Source organism: Colletotrichum fructicola, assembly GCF_000319635.2.
Source record: "Colletotrichum fructicola Nara gc5 chromosome Unknown KSG_Nara_v1_contig01, whole genome shotgun sequence".
Classification (NCBI taxonomy): Eukaryota; Fungi; Ascomycota; class Sordariomycetes; order Glomerellales; family Glomerellaceae; genus Colletotrichum; species Colletotrichum fructicola.
In genome coordinates this window covers 6,332,012-6,346,071 of record NW_027094051.1, presented here as the reverse complement: position 1 = coordinate 6,346,071, position 14,060 = coordinate 6,332,012, and the positions used below count along the sequence as shown (strand labels likewise).

At 52.6% G+C, this 14,060-nt stretch overlaps 6 protein-coding genes across 6 annotated transcripts; 4 read left to right on the top strand and 2 right to left on the bottom strand.

The window, feature by feature from the left end:
* Nucleotides 1–94: 94 nt before the first annotated feature.
* Nucleotides 95–2,056, top strand: ccsR-1 (Cytochalasin cluster regulator ccsR; the record flags this gene model as incomplete). The annotated part of the gene is made up of 1 exon (XM_032023915.1): nt 95–2,056. One exon carries the CDS (start codon nt 95–97, stop codon nt 2,054–2,056), a length of 1,962 nt encoding a protein of 653 aa, XP_031879399.1.
* A 1,343-nt stretch (nt 2,057–3,399) lies between these two features.
* ATR2-4 (Cytochrome P450 monooxygenase ATR2) lies at nt 3,400–5,240 on the top strand (the record flags this gene model as incomplete). Its single annotated transcript, XM_066150885.1, has 6 exons — nt 3,400–3,630; nt 3,686–3,722; nt 3,777–3,868; nt 3,923–4,007; nt 4,064–4,735; nt 4,804–5,240. The coding sequence occupies 6 exons, from the start codon at nt 3,400–3,402 to the stop codon at nt 5,238–5,240; spliced, it is 1,554 nt and encodes a 517-aa protein (XP_066009949.1).
* A 1,201-nt stretch (nt 5,241–6,441) lies between these two features.
* FUS6-8 (Efflux pump FUS6) lies at nt 6,442–8,285 on the top strand (the record flags this gene model as incomplete). Its single annotated transcript, XM_032023913.1, has 2 exons — nt 6,442–6,755; nt 6,860–8,285. 2 exons carry the CDS (start codon nt 6,442–6,444, stop codon nt 8,283–8,285), a joined length of 1,740 nt encoding a protein of 579 aa, XP_031879278.1.
* A 496-nt stretch (nt 8,286–8,781) lies between these two features.
* On the bottom strand, nt 8,782–10,170 carry ccsE-1 (Hydrolyase ccsE; the record flags this gene model as incomplete). The annotated part of the gene is made up of 2 exons (XM_032023912.1): nt 8,782–9,291; nt 9,358–10,170. 2 exons carry the CDS (start codon nt 10,168–10,170, stop codon nt 8,782–8,784), a joined length of 1,323 nt encoding a protein of 440 aa, XP_031879269.1.
* An 806-nt stretch (nt 10,171–10,976) lies between these two features.
* Nucleotides 10,977–12,251, bottom strand: ccsF-2 (Diels-Alderase ccsF; the record flags this gene model as incomplete). The annotated part of the gene is made up of 1 exon (XM_032023911.1): nt 10,977–12,251. One exon carries the CDS (start codon nt 12,249–12,251, stop codon nt 10,977–10,979), a length of 1,275 nt encoding a protein of 424 aa, XP_031879386.1.
* Nucleotides 12,252–12,603: 352 nt separating this feature from the next.
* On the top strand, nt 12,604–13,760 carry ccsC-4 (Trans-enoyl reductase ccsC; the record flags this gene model as incomplete). Its single annotated transcript, XM_032023910.1, has 2 exons — nt 12,604–13,139; nt 13,229–13,760. The coding sequence occupies 2 exons, from the start codon at nt 12,604–12,606 to the stop codon at nt 13,758–13,760; spliced, it is 1,068 nt and encodes a 355-aa protein (XP_031879273.1).
* Between the last annotated feature and the right edge of the window lie 300 nt (nt 13,761–14,060).

Below are 14,060 nucleotides of genomic sequence, written 5' to 3'. Positions count from 1 at the left end.
TTTAGCTAGAAATATCAGCCCCCCGATGCATCTCTGAACCCTTCGAGAACAAGAAACAAGCCTCTTCTGCCCGGAAGAGATAAGGAGACATCTCATGGACCCAAACTTTGCATCGCTTGGCAAGAGCATCACCACCAATGGCGTTCCCGCAGCTCGCCGCAGCAGCGTCATCCAACACGATAACGGCTCCCACAGCAGCAGCGGGTCGAGACGGAGCGCCTGCGACCGCTGCCGCGCCCACAAGCTGCGATGCGTGAGGCCGCCCGGCTGCGACTTCCTCAACGAGGGTGCCGGGGGAGGCTTGCCGGCCTGCGAGAGGTGCGTCAAGGCCGGCGCAGAGTGCCTGCACACGGTTCGCACGCGACAGGTGTCGATACGGACCAGTGGCTACGAGCGACGAGGGTCCATGGGTTCGGTGTCGCCCCCTATTGTCTATCAGCGGCCCACCGACGATGCCCTCCCCCCCGGACCGGGCGGCGGCCACATGTACCAGGATGCCAGCACGCGATCGTCCTACCGCAACACCCCGATGTCACAGTGCACAGGAGAAGGGCGAGCAGCACTTACAGCAGTCGGCAGTCAGCAACAGCAGCAGCAGCAGCAGCACGGCAGGCCGAGCCATGGGTCATCACGACGGCAGGACAGCTTCCATCGCACCATGGCCGCGGACCCATCCGGTGCGGACCCATCCGGTGCGGACCTGTCCGCGATTAGTGGAGGCTTCCCCGGCATGGTCTTTGCGGGCGTCGATGCAGGCGTGAAGTCAAACCCCGGGGGCCGCAACAGCAACATCCCCTTTGGTATCAGCGATCACGACCTTTCCTCGTTGAGCCATTGGCCGGAGTGTGATCCTGCCCTGACCAACATCTTTGGCCAAGATCTAAGCGACTTGACTAACACCACCACCGCCACTACCGCCGTCCCGGAGAAGAGCATCAGCGCGCCTGTCGTCGAATCAAAAGAGAACCCGAAAGCGACGACAGGAGGATCAACAACTAATATTACGAGTGACCGGTGTGAGACCAAGGACGAGTGTCTGCAGCGGCTCACCGAGCTGACGTCGCTGCTCCTAAGATGTTTCAGCCTCACAGAAGATCACGCCGTCGAGCTCGAGGATCTGCTCGCTTACTCGCCGGGCGGGAAGACCCGTGCCGCCGCCGAAGCTCATGAGGAAGAGTCCCAGACGGGGAAGAACATGGTGGGCGTGCTTCTGGAAAGCTCCCAGGTCTTTTTAGACACCTTGGAGCGTCTCAAGGGACTGCAGACCCCGCCACGGCAAGACAAGCAAAGCGACTGCTCGTCTCCCAGTTCGGAGTACTCCTATGTTGACTCGCCAGAGGAGATGGATGTGTTCTCAAACGACGGGACGGCGAATACACACGAGTCTCTCCCCATACCTCACAGGCGCCCGGAGGATGAAGATGGTGCCGGAGACGGGATGGATGATCTGCTCAAGAGTCCGGGGGCACCTCATACCCGTAGTCAAGCATCGACAGCGGTCCCTATGCTGCTCTCTCCCCAACATAGCGGCTTCTTCAGCATGCCCACGACCTTCACCATCATCAGCTGCTATATGTGGCTCTTTCGCGGCTACGAGGCCGTCTTCGCAGCCATCCACAACGCCCTCCTGACGCAAAAGTACCAACGGCATCAATGTACGCCCGAAAGCAGCAACAACAGTAGCAGCAGCACGAACCAACGGCATACCGGCAAGGGGATGGGGCCGGTGATCCTGCCGGACATCAACATTGGCGGGTTCGGCCTCAACTGCCACCCGCACCTGCAGATTGAGATGCTCATCCACGTCAGTTGCCAGATGCTGCAACGGATCGAGGCCGTGCTGGGCATCGACCCCGCATCGCGCGAGAGCTGCACCCTGGCGGATGCGCAGCAGAATGGCGTGCTCAACCTGACGAGCGCACCGACGCTGCTTCACACGTTTCTGCACGGCGCCAACAGGGGTGGCGGCGGGGAGGGGCCCAACTCGGCGCGACTGTCACTGGTCCGCGGGATTGTGAAGAGCATCCGGCATACTTTACGCGGTGGGCGTGGTTAGACACGATTTCATGTCAGAGAGGTAGACTAGATTCAGAGCCATGACTTAGATTACAGCGATATGTAGATAGCCTTCTTGAGATAAATACATTTTCAAGCATCAGAACTGGAGCTGGGAATATCATTCGATTCTCTGATGTTGCTTTGGATCTCACTGAGCTAGCTAGTCATTGTGTTCATTAACCACTTAACGACTCAAAGTGAGGTTGCGTACATTGTTCGGACGAATACACTCGCGGACTTCCCCGTACAGCCAAGCGACGTCCCTGTCAATAGAAGTAAGCACTTATAACGCAGCCACCACCTCGGATTCTGACACGTGAAATAGGAGGGTGTCTTGCCTTGACTCTGCATCAGTACGCCCTACCTGGAAATGCAGAACCCGTGTAACGCAACGCTACTGGCCAATGGGCTGGTTTCTTTCTCACAGCTCGCTTCGAGCAACATTTGGGGTTGCCCTCCTTCCCCACAAAACTGCACTGATGGTGTTCCTGAGTTGTCGGTGATCGATGCTGCGGTTCATCAGAGGTGCCGATCGCTTGGGTGCCGTACGATTCGGTGAACCATCCCCACACTCGGATTCGGATGTGGAGACGTCGGTATCGGCGTCGGAGGCCGAAACCAACAGGACATGCCTGGCCTGGCCCTTCCAGAACCTTCCGGAACAATTGTGTTGCCCGTGTCCGATGCCCCGATGGCCATATTCTGAGGTATCTTATCCTAATATTCCGCCGTGGTAAGGCCGTCGAAAGGAAATAGACTTGAGCAGGGCCAAAGGGTTGCATTGAGTGCCTCTCCGGAGCAACGCTGCAACTCCCTGTAATATTGGCAGCTTGTCGGTCGGCCAACTCACAGTGAGAAAGTCGGGACAACGAGAGTAACGTGTCAAGGGCTGTACTATCTCGGAGAAAGGAAGAAGGTTATGCTGCATTGCACCAACGCGAGAGTATCGCGGCTGTGGTCACATGACATTATTTGCATCATTCAGCTGATCACATAAGATGGCCAAGGTGGTATGGCTGATGCTGCCAGTACAGACAGGGATTGGTGACAGAAGGTCTGTGGTAGGGATGGCTGATTTAGGTAGGAACCTAGAGTCCTGTGCAACCAGCACCGAACTCCGAAGGCACCAGTGTTCAAGCAAAAAACACGGAGGAACTATTCTTCTCGTGAAATGGTTTCTAGAGAACTGGATCGAGAGTATATAAGTCCAAATTGCACAAGCGCCGGCATCCCTCATACGCCGTATATGTCCCTTGTCCCCACGCCTTGCATACCTGACAGTATCTAGTCATTCCGCTCACAGATTACGCAACACCAAACATTAGAGCTGATTACTTCAACATGGCCAACGTATCTGACTCTTACTCGCCTGCTGGCTCTGAGCCACATAGCTACTGGGCTTCTACCCTAGCAGGTGTTGTCTTCGTCGCGTTTCTGTTGTTTTCGCACAGCTGGTTCAAGCCGAATCCACTTGCCAACGTCCCCATCGTGGGAAGGGGTTCGCGATGGGCCCGCAGAAAGCACTTCATGCAGGGCAACGCGACTCAGATGTTCCTTGATGCTTATCGCAACGTCAGTGGTGCCCTGAAAACATTACGTGCCCGGATATGCCTGACGTCTTCCACAGCACAAAGACAGCATCTCTCTGATCACGACAGCCAAGAGTAAGATGGATGACCACCATAATTAGATACTCTGTAGCTGATTTATCCTCCAAGCCAGAGATTCAATCCTGGTTCCTCCCAAGTATCTGCCAGAGTTGAGTAAAGCGCCCGACGATGTCATCAGTGCCCAAAAGGCGGTTGAAGAGGTTTGTGGAACCGCGCTCACCCTGCCTTTCACTGCCAAGTACTGACCGAGAAAGTTCATCCAATCCAAATACACGACCGTTGGCTTCGAACTACCCGTGTTCGTACACGTATCAAGAGCCAACTTGACCCCCGCGCTAAGTTGGTGAACCCTGGTCTAGTGCAATAACTGGCGAGTTGACTCATCTCCATAATAGACGATCTGAACCCTGCCGTTGCCAAGACAATTGCCAAGACGTTGCAACGCGAACTGGCGCCAACATCCAGTTGGAGCGAGGTTGCCATCAACGCGAAACTTCTGCGTATTATCGCAATTGCATCTGGGCACGTTTTCGTTGGCCCAGAGCTTTGCGACAATGAGGCGTACCTCAGCACGTCGATCGACTTCACTCAACACCTCATGAAAGCCGTGTACGGCATTGCTATGATACCAACCTTCCTGCGGCCTCTCATTGCCCCCTGGCTCCCCATGACGAGGGCGCTGCACAAGCGGCTCGCTGAGGCCGATGCGGTCTTCCAACCCATCGTCACTGCCCGGCAGCAGGCGGCAAAGGAGAGCTCACTGAAGCACAATGACATGCTCCAGTGGATGCTCGATTCGCAGACCCGAGTGGGGGAGCTGAGCACCCGAGATCTGGCGCTGGCGCAGATTGGTGCTAGTTTCGCGGCCATTCATACTACGACGATGACGGCTACGAACGCAGTGTACTGGTTGGCGGCGAAGCCTGAACTAGCTCCCATGCTTCTGGAAGAGGTTGAGCAGGTCCTGGATGAATCCAATGGCCAATTCACAACCGCAGCACTCCAGAATATGAAGAAGATGGATAGCTTTCTGAGGGAGGTTATGAGAGTTACTCCCTTGAGTGCGAGTATGTGACCGATTCCATGGATTACGAACTGCTGTGTCCAGACGGCTGACCAATTCTTCTAAACATAGGTGCCTACGTCCGCAAGGTCTTAAAACCGTTCGAACTCTCGAATGGCCAGGTAATTCCGGAGGGCATGTTCGTAGAGGTCCCAAGCGTCGGCATCAACCAAGACCCAGAGATCTTCCCGAATCCCGACGTATTCGATGCTCTGCGCTTCTACAAGCTCCGCAGAGATGACAACCCAGCCCAACTGAACCAGCTACAGGCTGCTTACGTTGGACCCACGCACCTCAGCTTCAGCTTCGGCAAGCACGCTTGTCCAGGGCGCGTTTTCGCCGTTAACGAGATCAAGACGGTGATGGCAAATCTTCTACGCACCTACGACATCAAGTTACCTGACGGCGTGAACGAGAGATATCCCAGCCTTGTATTTGGTGATCAGGCAAGTGGACCCATTGCTGTTTATGAGAATGACCAAGGAGATCTAACCGAAATCTGGCGTTAGAATGTCCCTGACCCCACGAAGACTATTTTGATGAAGCAACGAGACATGGAAGTACTCGTTTAGATGACTTACACTGCAAACAAATAAGTATCGTAGTTTAGGTAGTGATGGAGTGGCTAGCTATTTCGCTAGAACCGTGGAGCACAAAGAAAGCATATAGAAAACAAAACAATTCCGAGTCTTGAAAGGGCGGAACTGTAGTCGCATCCAAGCTACAACGTTTCTACATGAATAAAGCAATCGAACTTTCGTTTCCTACAGCTTTTCAGACTGGTGACAATGTCCATTTAGAAACGCATGCTCAGCATCATTGTACCACCGCCTACAAGACAGCTCCCAAGCAATAAGTCTCATTCAACTAAAGCAACGAAAATTTCCTGGCAAGAACTTTTTACTTTATTTTTGCAACGGGCCGGGTAGGAGATGCCACGCCTTTCATGCAGGTACTTTGACGATCGAAATTTCCAGATCTCTCAGCATTTGTAAACTTCACTTGCTGACAAAAAGACTTCCGTTGATAGCCTCATTATTCTCCCTGGGTTCCCAGTATCTCTTCCGTTTCAATCTAGATGGGTGCAACTGCGGGAGCGTTTTCTCAGGTCCGGAAAGTTATCTGCCCTGCGTTGTTGCGGAAGTCAAAATTTGGCTTTCCCGTTATGTTTGATGGCCCGGCCTACGTTGCACCATCGGAGGGCTCCGACCGTGTTGTCCTCCCAATGGCGAAATTCGCCGACTCTTGGCGCGAGTCGCTCATGTAACCGTATTATAAACCAGGCAGCATTTGGCTTCCAGACCTGCATGATGCATTCGGACTAGAATTACCACTCCTGTCAGTGGCACCCACCCAAAGTGCATAGACACGAACCTCTCCTTCGACTTTAGGCTTTCCAATCGGTGGGAATTCGCTGGTTTATTGTCGATCGCACCGATTTCGTCCCATCTTAATACGTTGAATATCTTTGCGATAGACAAGGAACTCGTAGATTGTCGTGAGTGCCCCTCCGGCACATTGAGTCGCAACGACAACTTTGGGGGCCATGTAAAGGAATGTCGAGTCAAGACTCTGCCGCGGAAGCGTATCTCAGCTAGTCCATAAATGGAGTAAATCGATAAGTCCTACGTTCATTGTGTTCCTTCTATCGACACGTTTCTCTTCCGTACCTAGTATTCCCTTCCTGTTCAACCAGTCCACATCAACAAAATGTCTCGACCCGAGGATGGCATCAAGTTGGGAGATCGATCTCCAAATCGAGTTGAATCTAATCCAGATAGCCCTGTAACACTCAACGACAAAACACAGGCAGACGCGACAGCCGATCCGACGCCCGACGAAAATGCACCCAAATCCGGTGGTCGTGGATGGGCCTTTTGGGCCATCTTCGCCAGCTTGTCCGTCACAGCTCTCCTAAGCTCCATGGAAGGCGGCATCATGTCTACGGCTCTCCCAGCGATTTCGCGCGCTGTAGATGCCGAAAGGGACTACATCTGGGTTGTGAACGTTTACTTTCTCACCAGGTAAGTCATGTGGTGTTGATATGGAAGCGTCAAGCAAACAAAAAATGGTCTAGCATGGATAACTGTACTACGCGGTCTTGACGCTTACCAACGCGTGTTTCCAGTGCGGCTGTTCAACCTCTCTACGGTCAACTAGCAGACATTTGGGGCAGACGGTGGCCAATGTTGGCTTCCGTGGTCATCTTCGCCGCAGGATCGGCTGTCTGTGGTGCCGCCAACAACGCGGCGACACTAATCGGCGGGCGAGCGGTACAAGGACTTGGCGCCGCTGGCATCAACACTCTCGTGGAGATCATCCTTTGCGACCTCCTACCGCTGAGGGAGCGTGGACAATTCATGGGACTCCTCTTCCTCTTCATCGTCATCGGCTCCGTGCTGGGACCCTTCCTCGGTGGGATCATCGTCCAACGGACATCTTGGCGATGGGTCTTCTATCTGAACTTGCCAATTTGCGGAGTCTGCCTGGCCCTCCTCTTCTTTTCCCTGAACCTCAAGCACCGCAGCGACGAGGACTCAACACCATTGGAAAAGCTCAAAAGCATTGACGTTGTCGGTCTCCTTCTTCTGTGCGCATCTGTCACGTCACTTCTATACGGTCTTACGTACGGCGGCGGATCAAAGTACGCGTGGTCCCATCCGGTCATCATAATTACACTGGTGCTGGGTGTCATCGGCCACGGCTTGTTTATCGGCTTTGAGGCATCGCCTTGGTGTCCTCATCCAGCTTTGCCGATATCACTGTTCCGGAATAGAACGTCTGTGGCCGCCTATGTGGCCGAAGCCGTGCAGATCCTGGTATCATACGGCGCCCTTTACTTCCTCCCGCTCTATTTCCAGTCAACGCTTCTGGTGTATCCCGAAAGATCTGGAATTCTGCTCCTACCGTTCTCCATATTGTTCTGCATATCTGCTGCTGTCGGTGGTGCTCTAGTCACAAATATGGGCAAATTCCGTATGGTACATATCGGCAGCTTTGCACTGATGACGATCATGATGGGCGTTTTCACCTTGCTCAACCGTAACACACACCTCGCTGTAATCGCAATCACGGGGATTATCACGGGTATCAGCGTCGGCCTTCCCAACGCCTCCATCTTGACCGCGGTTCAAGCGGCGTTGCCAGACTCGCTCAACGCGGCCAGCACCAGCGCATTCGCCTTCATCAGAAGTATATCCACCGTCTTTGCCATCACGATCCCAGCTGCCATCTTCAACAGTCGATTTGACGAGCTACTTTCGTCCTCCGGCCTGGAAAGCAATGCGAGGGCAAGCTTGGGCCTTGGCCAGGCTTACCAACAGGCGTCGCGAGATTTTGTCCGTTCCTTCCCTGATGCGGTGCAGAACGAAATCATCGGCCTATACGAGGTGAGCCTACAGCGCGTCTGGCAGGTGCTCATCGCGATCGCGGGTCTTGGCGTTATTGCGTCTTTGATAGAGAAAGACCTGGAGTGTCGCACCGAACAAACAACAGATGAATTTGGTCTGAAAGAGGAAAAGCCGGGCCAGACATCTTCCAATAGTGAGGTATAGACTATCTCGCATGTGTATAATCAGTCGTTCGAGTTTTCAACCTGGCACTTGCGCATGTTATAAGCATGTGCTAGCGCTTAGAATAGACTTCTGAATGACCTTTACACAACGTGCCGTGGGTGGTTTGCGTTGTACTTTGAGTTAAAGTTGTGATAGCTTGTCTGAGTGAGATACCTCGCCGACCGTGTTCTAAGGTTACCACAAGCTTAGTGATGTTGAATTCTTTCACAGGAAGCGACAAATAGACGTGCTTTAAGCAATATTCATGGCTTTTGCGACAGAGATGAATATTCTGACTTCTCTCATTAGATCGTATTGAATTCTCTCTGTGTTTGAACTGGGCAAACCACGAGGATACAATGTTTCCTGAGCATAATCTTTCCGCTTATAGTAAACACGAGCCTTTATCCCTAGGTTACCTTAGGAACACGGGGGAATGACTGATCCGCAACAAAAAGGTTTCCTCGGAGATATGTTGTCATATGAGGAGCATATGCTACAAGAACACCGGCGGTCTATCGATACCAAGCGCACGATCAAGAAACTGCAAACTTCTTTGGCCACACAAGGCTACGGCTCCCATCTTTGCCTGGAGACTCCCCTGCCCCGGACTGGCCGGCACCCACATTTCCTTGTTCTCGAGAGGAACATTGACCAAGCCGTCATAACATCGCTTGGTGTGCTCGTCCACGTCCAAGTACAGCGAGTTACCGCTACCAGATACGAGAACAGGACAGACCACGCGCGTGAGATAGTCGACACTATCCTTCTGTTGTGAACCAGCCAGCGAAAACTTCTTCATATGGAGCAGGATGTCTGAAGGCGACGAGAGCCCAAAAAAGGTTCCAGCGACAGAGATCTCCCACTTGAGCTGAAATGAGAACGTCTTCAGAGTATTCATCAACTTGTCTATGACGTCCCGGCTCATCCATCCATTCATCCAGGCCGACAGGAACAAGCGAGAGACGTGGGCGGTGCCAAAGTCCCACATGTCAAAAAATGGGTCCTGATTAGAAAAAAGAACCGTGTTAGCACAGGGGTCATGAAGTTCTGATCCTTGAATTGAACTTACGATCGAGACGCAAGCTTTGACCCTGGGATCAGCAGCAGCACGAAGCGCATAGTAGCCTCCCATGGACGCACCAGCGACAGCAATGCTATCGACGTCGAGTTCAAGATTGGGATTCTTGGCGGAAAAGTCGACAAGATGATCGATGACTCGCTCCGAAACAATCTCCCAATTTGGTCGCATAACGAGGCCGTGGCGACGGAGCATGACACCCTGGCCAGGCCCATCAAACGTGAGAACGGCGTATCCTTGCCGGTAACCAGAGGAAGGGTACATAAAAAACAGCTCTTCCTGGCACGAATCTGCTCCTCCAAAGTTCACCAAGATGGGGATTTTTCGGCCAGGGATGCGGCAGCTCTCAGGCGGCAGATAGAGATATCCTGGCAGTTGATGGCCCTCGTAGGGGATAGAAAGCAATTGTACCGGGCAGTCCATAAGATCAATGGCCTTGCGAAAGAGACTGCCCATCCGCTCCGACACAGACAGCGCACACGGATGCTGTATCATGGCCGTGTCGCCATCGGCAGGCGGGGAAGAAACGAACATGTAGCCGCTGGCACGGGTGTAATTGGCAGCTCGCAGATATGCCCTTCTGGCGGCATCTTTGTCGCCGTGCGCGCAGGCCTCTTTGGCTAAAACCTCGGCTCGTGCCGCCTGCTTAGCCCACGCCTTTTCCCACGATATAGGATCGTTGGCTTTGATTTCGCCGACTGCCTCAAGAACTTCGGCCGTTTCCGCACCGCCATAGACGGTAGTGCCGAGAATTCGAACCGTCTCGAAGTCGAAAAACGTGCTACTTGGGAATAGTTTGTGCATTTTTGCAAAGTTTTAAGTAGTCGTGATGATAGTTTCTGGTTTACGGGTAGAGTAGCCTAAATCTTTTGCATTAGCTTAAGAGATGAAAATAAGTGCCGCATGGGTATTTTCACCAGTACAAGCGGAGATTGGCTTGCCACGGTCCACTGTGGTTGTTGGACAAAGCAGGTCGTAATGTGTAGCAGCCTCTCCTAGTAAAGATAATGCAAATTTGGGATGCCGCAGCAATGAAGTGAGGGAGCTATGATGGAGAGTATACTTTTACGATGTCCCGAGGTGCCCACGTTCGGAGTCGGGGATGCTACTTCCTTATCTTAGTTCCCGATGCCCAAACCTTCGACATAGCTCCGAAAACTTGCAGGGGACGGGTCCGACTGGGTTCTGATTCAAAAGTCACACGGTACCTTTTCACTGCTAAGAGGCACTTTCTGCTGTCCCTAGAGGGAAACCTATGTGGAATGGGTCATCCCAACCCCCGGATTGACGTGCAAGCGTGCCAACTTTGAGATCATTTGAATTATAATAGGCGGTACATTGAGATTTCTTCGAAGGTGTTGTCTTGCGTAGACTGTTTACACCTCCGTTAATAAATGACACAAACCAAGAGAAACGCTCTACAACGAAATAGTAGAGGAAATTTGTGGAGGACTGTATTCAGTTGGTGGCTCTCAAACTGTTGCTCAATCACCATGTCTCCTCGTGCCCTCTTAGCGCAAACCTAATGATAGAACGTAAATAACTCCACCTATTCTTTTGGTGGTAAGATATCCATCTTAGAAGTTAAGTCAACTTTGGAAAACGCGTGTCTACTCGACATAGTTACTCTGGAAGAGCGGCGAGTTCTTGGGAAATGTCAATGCCTCGCTCATCGAGACACCCTCGTACTGATCCATTCCAACATGCCCACCCCTTGCCTTTCCTGAGAAGCCACTGCCACCAACACCCTCGCCAAGAATGTACTCAAACGCCAGGTTTGCATGCTCCACGAAGAAAGTGTAGTGGCGTCTATTGCTCGGGGAGACAAGCTCAAGCTGAAAGCCTGTAACCTTGTCCTTGAGAGTGCCCGTAACCGCGCCGCCATACGTCTTGCTGGCAAGGACGTAGTCTTCCGTGTCGGACGGGGTTGGAGATGTCGAACGAAAGACGGGGACACCATCTCTGAACAGGGCCGCAGATTGGTGGACGTGACCCTGGTCCAGGTTTGACTCAAAGCGGAAGAAGCTGAGAACGTACGGCCCGAGCATTGCTCGCACACCTTGCAGGTTCCTCAAGCATGTAAACCAGCTGAAAGCAGACCAGAACCTCTCATGACCACCAATGCCGCTCCAAGTCACCCTCTTGCCTTTGATCTCGACATCGAAGTCCAACGTGCCGGCAGGAATGGGTTGCGACCAGTGCAAGTGGCGAACGGGTTCCGTCGTCGCGTTCTCATTTGGCCAGACGTGGCCGTCGGCAGCAATAGGCAATGACTTGGATTTCGTGATGATCGTTCCTTTTACCGTGTCTGAGTGAAGAGTGATGATAGCCTCGCTCATGTCTGAGTTCACGAGGAAAGAAAACTGGTATCCTTCCTTCTCACTGTACCACACCCCCCTGACACCTTGTGGACAGGTTTCCATGACAGTTCGCTCGGCGTAGTAGAGCTCGGAAAACCGGGTGCCGTCAGAAAACCCAAACTCGAGCGACAGGCGAAAATTGCCAGCGCCTAGGATCGAGTAGTTCGGGTCGCGGTAGAAGCCGAAGATGAACGACTGCATGCCATCTTCAGAGACGCCATCAAAGGCCCACTGCTCACCAGCGGTTGAGTTGAGTGGACGAATCTTTGGCATTTCTATGTTCTCGGTGGCACCCATAGCGAAATCGACCAGCTTCCTGCCTTTGGCCATGTCGTAGGCTGTCAAATTGCTGATCTGACAACCTGATGCCTCGATGTTGTCGGTTAAAGGCACCTGCTGTTCTTGTACGGCAAGACCAGCGAGGTTAGGACTTTTCCAATGCAGAGGCCATGGTTCCAGCCACACTTTGCTGCCCCGAGCAGGGGAAACAAGCAGTGAAGCCAAGAGAATGTTGGCAGCAATCATGACTTTTTCGAGATGGCTATTCGAAAAGATACAGAAGAGCTGTAAAGCGGAGTAATTTTGGCGTGAATGGGTGAGTCAATGCTGCGAGCTCGGATGGATACTGTGAAGCGGTGGAATAGAGCGTGTGGGGGATTTTGCAGGCATACTTTATGGCTATCTACTCCAGCTAGAGTCCCCTCTTGAGCCTGGTCCATCCCAATTGAGTTTTCGATGTCCGAAAGATAAAACTGACCTCCGAACACAATGGTTCACTGGATAGCATATAACCAGGTCCCGAAGATGAGCGACCGAACACCCAGCGACACAAACGTTGCTCTCCAATTTCCTTCCATTATTCACGCTTCAATTCACGATGCATATCCCTACCAAGCGAACTGCTGTCGTTCAAGGCGACGATGGTTGCTTACGGATCGATGAGAATGTGCCCATGCCGCAGCCTAGACCCAACGAGCTCTTGGTGAAGGTGAAGGCTGTGGCCATCAACCCATGCGACCACAAAATGTACGAACGATTCCCTTGCCCTGGCGCAGTTGACGGATGCGATTTTGCTGGAATCGTCGTTGGATTGGGATCCGACGTTACGGCCTTCAAAGTCGGCGACAGGGTGTGCGGAGCTGTCCACGGATCCAATCCGAGTCGGCCAGAGTCCGGGACGTTCACTCAGTACACCGTATCCGAGTCCGAGTTTACGCTCATGCTCCCACCCAACATGTCATTCCGACAGGCTGTTGGTCTCAGCACGACGGGGCTCAGCACACTGGGGATGGCAATTTACAAGGGTTTGATGTTGCCGGGAACCCCCATGCAACCAGCCGAAAAGACCCGCATGGTGCTGGTTCATGGGGCCAGCTCGTCGGTCGGAACAATGGCGTTGCAGCTCCTTCGCCTGTGAGTTCGTCTCCGAGCGGGGCAGAGTCTCCCATTTTGGTGTCGCTTGTCAGGGTACCCCTGATACTAACGATCTAAAATCCAAATAGGATAGGACACATCCCCATTGCCACCTGTTCGCCGAGGAACTTCAACTTGGCCAAGAAGTACGGCGCAGAGGAAGTCTTTGATTACAACGATCCGGACTGTGGCAAGAAGATCAAATCGTACACTCGCGACACGCTGTCCTACATCATCGACCCTTTTACGGACCTTAAAAGTGTTGCTCTGTGCTACGAAGCGATGGGACGAGCAGGGGGACGTTATGCCTGCCTCGAGATGTACCCAGACTACGCTCTGGAACGGAGGGCCGTTAAATTATTCTTTGTCATGGGGATGGCCATTTTGGGTCATCGTCTGGAATTGGACTACGGCTACGAGAGAGACGAGGACCCGGAACTTAGAGCGTTTGGCATCCGCTGGTACAAAGACCTGCAAAAGTTGCTGGATCAAGGGAATCTGAGACCTCATCCACTGAAGGAATTGGATGGGAAGTTTGAGGGTATCCTGGAAGGCGTTGAGATGTTGAAAAATAAGGAGGTCTCCGGCCAGAAGCTGATTGTAACTTTGGACGAATCCTAATTAGGAGTTGACGATCATTCCTTTCCTTTGTCTTTCAGTTTATGGATCGCATCGTGGATCAATGACCACAATGTGCAGATTCATGAGTGTAAAGTGAGCATGCTCAGCCGACCTTCAGGCCTGCCTCCTAAGTCCCCGAATGATTTCAGATAATAGACAGGCTATAGCTCTTAACAGAAGACCATCTTATGAACCGTGCTGTTTGGCTCCAGTAGCATCAAGGCTTACATGGCAATTGCATATTCTCCATAGGCTGGGAACAGGCTTTTGACTCTCGGTTGCGTCGCCAAAACAAAGTTT